The 8263-nt window shown below is 44.5% G+C and overlaps 1 protein-coding gene across 2 annotated transcripts in view; it reads left to right on the top strand.

The window, feature by feature from the left end:
- Positions 1-1543: 1543 nt before the first annotated feature.
- Positions 1544-8263, top strand: part of SLC25A36 (solute carrier family 25 member 36) — a gene marked incomplete at its 3' end in the record, with an annotated part of 29461 nt that continues 22741 nt past the window's right edge. For both annotated transcript variants that reach the window (XM_082003382.1, XM_082003381.1), the window contains exon 1: positions 1544-1691. In XM_082003382.1, the coding sequence (XP_081859508.1) occupies positions 1651-1691 (41 nt within the window). In that variant the 5' untranslated portion in view covers positions 1544-1650. The remainder of the gene's footprint in view (positions 1692-8263) is intronic.

Genomic DNA, 8263 nt, shown 5'->3' with positions numbered 1-8263 from the left:
GTTTACTAGGACATGTGCTCACTGAATGGCATCACATGGCCTGCAGAAAACCCATCTTCTATTCCCTCTTAAACTACTGAAGGAATTGGAAAAAGTTTAGACTCATGACCGCAGGCTAAGTATTTGGCATATGACCCTTCGTATTTCATGCAGCATTTAGTAAGGTCACTGGTTGAGTTTTGCAACACTCTCAAAATAATTTTACCTGTTTTAATTAGCCTGAATATTTTTTCCGGTGTGACATCTTGTGCCAAGCTGCACTGATCCTTTCTCACTCTTTGAATGTTAAGCTTAACATGTCTCATGTATGTATACTACAGGCTTTTGAAAGTCTTGCCTGTCTTTCTATTTTGGAACAACTCTCACTCATTTGTTCACTAGCTTCAACTACATACTGTTTAGAGTAGCCATGCAGAATACCAGCTGCAAAATCTTCATCCTACTTTTGCTCTTCTCAGTTCATCCCAGTAGTTTTTCTCCCAGCATCTCCACATGTCACTTTTCTCCAAGCCTTCTCCCACCCAACCTCCCCATCAACTCCCACCACTCTTGCAAAATTTCACATTACATTTCTAGCTTCTTCGCACCTCAGCTCACCTTCTCAGAGGTTTTCTTGTTTTAAGAAATGACTGTGACAAAATACATGCTTATTTTACTAACACTGAGATTAAAAACTGTTGTGCTATTGTGAAATAGTTCCTTACATTTTTGAGTAATTTTGTATTTATTACATGGACACTCATGAATATTTTAGGTAGTCATTTCCTTGCTTTTAAGTGCTCAGAGACTTAAACAACAGTTTTATAAGCAATGCTAAGAATTCTCCTGTGCAGTGTTATTTTCTTTCCCTTACCCATGTATTTGTGGAGAAAAACAAGACATATGTCATACACTGAGTCACAACACTCTCTTCAGAGACACTCCCAAGGAGCCAGTGTTTGAGTGCCTCTTTGAGGAGGTACATTGCTTCAGTAGCAAAGGATATACCTATAATGTGAAAACAAAAGGAAACAACAACTATGGCCACTACCTGCCCTGCTACTGCCACTGCTTGTGAGTGCTGAGGGCACAGGGGTCATTCTCCATGACCCTCTTCCTCGTGTTTTCAGCAGCTGCTTGTATGGGGCCTTACCTCAGGGCCGGCACACCCCTCAGGAGGGGAGCCAGCAGCTGCGGCAGGCTGTGGGCCTCAGAGAGCCACGCGTACAGCCCGCTCAAAGGAAAGGTGGCTCGTAAGAGAGGCACCTCCTGCAGGGAGCCCCGAGACAGGCCGGAGAGACAGGGCCCGTTACCACGACGCCACACAACCGCAACTCCCGCCTCAGAGCAAGCGTTAACGGCTGCCTCGCCTAGCTTATGGGGCGGAGCGCGGCGGTGACGCCGCACCCCTCCAGCCAATGGCGGCCTCTGTTTTCTTGGGAGGGGGCTCGTTGCATATTCATGAGGAAGGCCCGCGCAGCCGGCGGTTGCCGCAGCGGCTCGGAGCGGGAGGCGGAGCGAAGCCTCCCCCAGGCCCCGCCCCGCCGCCGCCGCAGGAAGCCGCGCGGCCGCGGTGCGTATTTATGCTGATCCCTGCGCGGAGCAGCGCGGCCGGGCGCGGGGCGGAGGCGCTCGGCACCCTTTCCTTCTGCTCGGGTGCAGGCGACGAGAATGAGCCAGAGAGACACCCTAGTGCATCTCTTCGCCGGCGGGTAGGTGGAACTGCCGCCCGCTGGGGGAGCGGGCATAGTGCCGGCCCTTCCGCGCGGGCTGTCAGGTGGGGCCGCCCGCCCGCCCCTCTGTCCTCCCCGCGGACTCCGCCGCCCCGGCGGAGTGGGACGTGAGGTGGGCGCCGCCCTGCAGCTTCCACCCCCTCCCTCTGCCCTTGTAGCTGTAACCCTGGTAAATGGCTCCTGCGGGGTTTTCCCGTCCCCCCTCCCTGGGGCCGCGGGCGTCCTGCTCCGCTGCTGAGCTCTCCCGCCGCGGTGGGGCCTAGGAAGGGGCGGGAGCCAGGGCTCAGGCCGCGGCCTGGAGTGGCTGCCCACTGGTGTGGCGGCAGCGGCTCGGCGCGGGCGGGAGGGCTGCATAGGCGCCGCTGGAGCGCTGCAAGGGGCTGCTTCCCCCTTCTGTGCATGAGGGCGCGCGGGGAATGGCGGGGGGGGGTCCCGGCGGCGGGCGGGACCGCGCTGAGGCGCTCCCCGCGCGGCGCTTCCCGCCCGCTGCCTCGAGGCCCGTCCGGGCCTGCCCCGGGCCAGCGGCGCGCGGCTGGGCCCAGCCCCGCGGGGAGCTCAGGCTGCTCGGCCGGGCGATGCCCGCGGGCCCGGCCCGGCCCGGCCGCTACGCTTTGTCATGGGCAGCGTGCGGGTGGGATGTGGACCCTTAGGGGAAGCGAGGGGGAAGGTTTACCTTAAAAATAGCTCGTTCCCTCTGATCGCCCTTTCAGGAGTTCTTCCCTTATGTGGCGTTCCCGTGGAGAAACGCGCTGAGCCCTCTGTGCGTGGGCTCCCCCACCCCGCCGGAGAGGCTGCCCAAACATGCCTGCCTGCTCAGCAGTCTAGAAATGGCCAGCTGGTAACAGTCGTGGTGAAGAGCCACTGTGTTACCTGAATGCGTTTCAACACTCTGGTGTGTACTGCCTTTAGGTATGGGGCTTGACGCCGTTGTGCAGCTTTCTGCCCACGAAGATGGAAGAAAACAGAGGGAAGAATATCTGTCTTCATCAGAGTCTGTCTTCATCTTTTTAAGCTTTGTAACGCTCGGGATGTCTGTGGTTACACAGTCTGTGGCCCTTTCAAGGATAAAGTGGGAAGAGCATCTAGCTTGAAAGAGAAAACTGGGGATCCTTTTTGGCATAATGATAAAAGTGTATTTGGGTGGTGAGCGTGGTTCTGTGGAAGTGGGAGAAGTGACAGACTGAGAATATGCTTTGCATTGACTCTGGGCTGGGGTGTTTGAAGTGGAAGAAGAATGTCCTGTTTACTTGGAGCAGCTCTGGGCGAGCTGAATACATTTGAACACATTCTCTGTTTCCAGCATGCTTTGCAGGTTTTCACTGTTACACACCTGATTTAGTGCTTATGTGGGAGCTTTTTCACCCCCCTGATTTCTGGCACTCTGTGTAAGAGGAGAGGGTTTATGCAACAGGAGGCCCAAGATGTGGTAGTGTGTGCTTTTTTCTTCAGAATTCATATCCATGTAAGCATTCAGAAAAACAGTAGCAGGAGTGCTGCCTTACTGTAGCACTTTAAGTTGATAGCTCTGCACAGGCGACAGTACTAGGCAAAATCGTGCATAACGATAGAAACAGGTTTATAAACCTGGAACTTGAGATGGGATGAAGATTGCTCAGCTCGACTTGTTCATTCCTATTTTTGCAGAGAAGTCTGGTCTACTGTTAGCTGCTGGCCAGGTGGGTCAAGGGTTATACTGTGAGGAAAAGGCTGAACGTTGTTTCCTCGTGTGCCAGCCACACATTTCCTGTAATCTTAGTTGCTGTATTTGGTCCCATTTAGCGATAAAGAAGTTATCTCATGACTTCTTTGCGAGCATGGTAGACTACAGATCACCTGAGTGATCTTTAGTTTTCAGTAAAACTTAAAAAAAAAGGAAGCTTTGCTTTCCTTTAGGTTTCACTGGAGACTGTATGGTAACAACATGATTATCTCAATTTTTTTGTAACGTCTAAGTTCACTCTTCAATTCCTACTTTCTGTTATGAAACTATAACGGATGACACTGCTGTTTTACTAATGTAGGTGGGGCTATCCTGGGGATTTTCTGTAGCTGCCTAGCTTCTTTCATGACCAATTCAGCAACAACTGTCAAACTGCAATACTTCTGGGCCGTTATAAGTTTAGGTTGGGAGTTGATTTCGTATTTCTGATAATTTTTTCCCCCTCATTGCTTTTTTCCTATCTCTGCACCCTTATCCCTCTCAACAGGTTTGATAGACTCTTCTAGCAGTGCTGGCCACTGGGGCAGTGATGGTGAGGAAATTACTCAGCAATTACTACTTGCTTTGTTTTTCTAAAGTAATTTTTACTCAGGTAGTTTCATTTTTGAGAATCCCATCTCTGTTTCATAACTGCATGATAATTGTAAATACAACCAATATTTTGTGGTAGAAATACTAATTCTAAGTTGAAAAAGAAATAATTTTGGAATGGCTCTAATGTAGTTTATAGCACCATCATTGAAGTGGTACATTTTATTTATTTATTTATTTTCCTAGAAATACATCAGCAAAGTACTATTTCATTTACATGCATCCCCCCCCATGTACTACTTGGACCTTCTTGACTTTTTTAATAGGATAGTCTCCCAAGTTAGGTATGTCCAAATGTGCTGTTACTTTTAAGTAGAAAATACATAGCATGATAAGAGCAGAGCATCACATTTACAAGAAATAGGGTAGAAAAATAAAGAATTCCCTTTTAATAAAAAGGTTCCTAACTTCTAAGAATGTGAATAAAGAAAAGATAGTATTTGTAAGCAATTGGTTCCATGCAGTAACTTTACTGTCACCTAAGGACACTTAAGCGTAGTTTTTCTAGGTTATATTCAAACCTGCCGTTGTGTGCTCTATACTGAAGAGTAAATGGCAGGGAGCGTACCTGAATGGATCGATAGTGTACCTGGAGCTCAGTTTCATGCTGTGACACGTTTGAAATACTTACTTATCTCATATTTTGTCATGATGCCCCTATCTGTCAGGTTCTGTTTCCACAAAGCACGTATTACCACAGCTCTATTCGCTACTAGTGTTCTCCTTGTGGGAGCAGGAACCAGCTGGGCACCTGTAGTGTTGGATTATGATACAAAACTGTGCTTCAGGTGAAACTTGATTTTTTTTTCTTTTTTTTTTTTTCTTCTGAGCTGCCTGCTTGCATGGCTCAGAACTCTTCTGTTTCAGGAATTAAACTGTAGATTTTTTTTTGTGTATCTTCTGTTTTTCCATCTCCCAGTCGCATAGCAACTGTTGTCACTGTAGACAGCATGTTGGTAGTATGAACTCTGGTGCTTTTATTCCAAGCCAACAAGAAGAATCAATTGAACATTCTGCATCCTTAAATTACAAACTCGTGTGATTGAAACATAGCTGTAGATGAACATTTTAGTTCAAGTATGTAAGTTACACAGTTACATGCTTTTCTAGTTGTTAGACAACTTAAAAGAACAAAAGAAGTAGTAGAAAGAGCTTAATGTTTTGCTTTATAGGAAGATTACTATGTTTTGCACATAGCTGCTTGCAATCATAATGGATACATCACATGACAATTCACATGTTGGCTACAAGATTAATTTCCAGGTTTTCATGATTTATTCTTCATTTCCAGAAAGCTTATGGCAGTAATTCTGTATGATCCAGACTTCCATCAGGGCATGGGAACTTGTCTGGGCTTTGTTTCCTCAGTAAAAGAAGGGACTGTTTTGGGTTAGGAGGTGGGGACAGCTGCTTTTCTAAGTTCAGGGTTGGAACCTAAGTCTCAGGTTTACTTCTTAATTCTTTCTTTACTTGTAGTGTTTCTTGCAGAAAGTTTACTGTTTTCTGATTTAATATGTGAGGGAGTATAAGGAGGAGTCTCTGTTGAACTCTCTGAAACCAATCTGTAATTTAAATCACTCTTTGTCTGACAGGTTCTTAGCAGTGGCTGAAATAGTTAAGATTCAGAAAATATATTTGAGATCAACATTTGAGTTCTTCAGAAAGATCAGATGCTGTTGAAATGTATGAAGTAAAGATGAAAGACCCTTGGGGTTTTTTGCTTTAAGAAGATATTAGTTATGAATGTGGCAGGTAGAGTGATGCTAGCGGCTTTTTTTATGCCCTTTCAGAAAATAGCCACTTGAGCCATAACTGAGTTGCCAAGCACTTAGGCTCCCTTCTACTTTAAAATACATTCCTGACATAACCCTGGATGTCTTTCAGAATGTGGTCTTCCTGTTGTAAGGCATAGGAGAAGGTTAGTAGCTTCCTGTCCAAACTTCAGGTTATTTTTGTGTTCTGATACTCTTCTCTGGGGAATAAGGCAGTGTTTGTTTAAAGCAACAAGTAGTTTGGGTTTTGCTCCATGAGGTTACCAAATTGCATGAAAATTGCTGCCAGTACTTGAGGTACTGTGAAACTGGTGTGTTTCTCGTATTTCCTTCTAGATGACTGATGTTTTCAGCTGTTTTTACTTAATACAAATATAATTGTAAATATTTATTTACCCTGGTTCCTAACAGAAACTACACTGTACAGTGTTGATGTTTGTTTTGGATAATGGAACCCAGTGATGCTTGTTCTCCTTGTGGTGTTTTTCCTGATTTCACTTGTAGGTTTCTATATGTCAGCATATCAGTGGAATTTTATTTTTACGATGTTAATTAAAAATAACGAGTTTGATTAGTATTTTTAGTTTAAAGATGTTAGCTTAACTTACACTTTCTAAATTTCAGCAAAGAAACATAATTGGTGAATAACAGGGTTAAGGGTTTCTGGCTGCCAGTACTCCTAGTCATTATGCTAATGCTGAAGATGGAAAGGTGTATAATATACAAGTTTAGCAGTATAATAACAGGAAAACTGTGAATATTTAGGATTAATGAAATACTTTCTTGCTGTTTCTGAAAGTTGTACCTGCCAAAGCCCTTAAATACTCTTAAAAGTGAGATACTGTAAACTTGGATATCCAAACCTGCAACTTCATCTGTTGATGTGAAAGTTACTCGTGTGTTGTAAAACAGCTCTATGAAATTGCTGATAGATTTAGGACCAGAATTTTGCAGTAAGTGGTAAAGAGATCAGGAGTTACAAATACTAGCTAGTATTTGCGTGGAACTTTCATTTTCATACAGGAAAGAGAAACAGCTGGTAAAATACATGAATGAATGTAGACCCAAGATAACAGGGTCAAGGGTTATCTTCCAGTCTTTGAGGCTGTGGTTACAAATACTGTGAAAGGTGAATTTGAGACTAGCACTATGCAGCCTCGTCTTTTATTTGTGTAAAATACATAATTATCTGAAGGAATAAAAAAAAAATTCCTGCACTGACAGTTTCAATTCTAGGTCAGCTGACATTGGCATAGGAAATGTTAATCTGCTTTGGAGCATTTGCAGACAGTCCAGTGGCTGAAGTTGAGACCCTCATCCATGCTGGAGCTCCCTCAGTTTTTACTTGCAGGGATGTAAGGTAAGAGTAGGAGATACTCAGCTACTGTGGACAAAGACAGTGATTGCTTAGCAAATACCCTCAGCTTGCAATAATAAGGTTTTCTTGTGCAGCCATCTCTGGAAGTAGAACCTGGTATTTGAATGCCAAACCGGATGAGGTTTCCGAAGCATGTGCATATTTCTTTCCTTGCAGTGTCTCAAATAATACAGGTTTATCTGGGGAAAATTGTCGTCAATGCTGTATCTGTGTTGAATTGTTAGCAGTGTTTAAAGCCCGAATAGTTCCAGGTTTGTTTCTGTTAGTCGGGTCAAGTGATGGACTTCTAAATGCACATTAGACATAAAATTAAATGTTACGGGTTTCGTTTTTGTTTTTTTGCATGGGTGCTGTCTGGAATAAGCTGCAGCTTAGGAGAGTGTTGCTATCTTCTTCTGAGGGATGTTGAGTAGAGACACCTGTTCTTAGTTTTACTGTTGTTTTGTCACAATCCAGCAGGTTAGATGATAACTACATGTATCTGTTACACTTGAGTGCAGTGTCTCTTGTGCCACCTTGTACAGTTTAAGCTGCAGATTTAACACTTTAACTAAAATCCCACTACTATTAATACAGTTAAGTCTTCTTTTTTTATCTGTGTGTTTATTTTTGTGGATTTACCTACTGATCTTTGCTCTTCCCATCAGATTACATGAGACCTACAGGTGGATTCTTATGCCCATATATGATCAGGTGTTTCTGATGAGTCAGCTTTTCAAGTTTTTCTTCTACTCACTTGGCAAAGCTGAAAAAAGCTTGTAGTAAACATGGATTAGAGGCAAATGTCAAATTTAGGATGGGCAAGATGAGCAAGTGCTCTTCTGAACAGCATTCATTAGAAACTGCTGTAAACATTCAGACACAGGAGTGTCTCAGGTTTTGCCCTTCTCTCTCTTCCAGTTCATACTCTGTCAGCAGGAGTGTATTTGCCTACCACTCGTTCTACCAGGTGAAACTCATCTAATACTGGAGAACAAGTTATACATTAGTAAGTGTTCTTACAAGTCACAGTCGTTGGGGCCTAGTACCTGACTGGAGATGCTGAAGCACGGAGTGGTTTTAGGTAGTAGAAACTTCTTAAACAGTTTAC

The sequence above is a fragment of the Phaethon aethereus genome, assembly GCF_964289735.1.
Source record: "Phaethon aethereus genome assembly, chromosome: 9".
Lineage (NCBI taxonomy): Eukaryota > Metazoa > Chordata > Aves > Phaethontiformes > Phaethontidae > Phaethon > Phaethon aethereus.
This window is presented reverse-complemented; position numbering and strand designations above follow the sequence as displayed.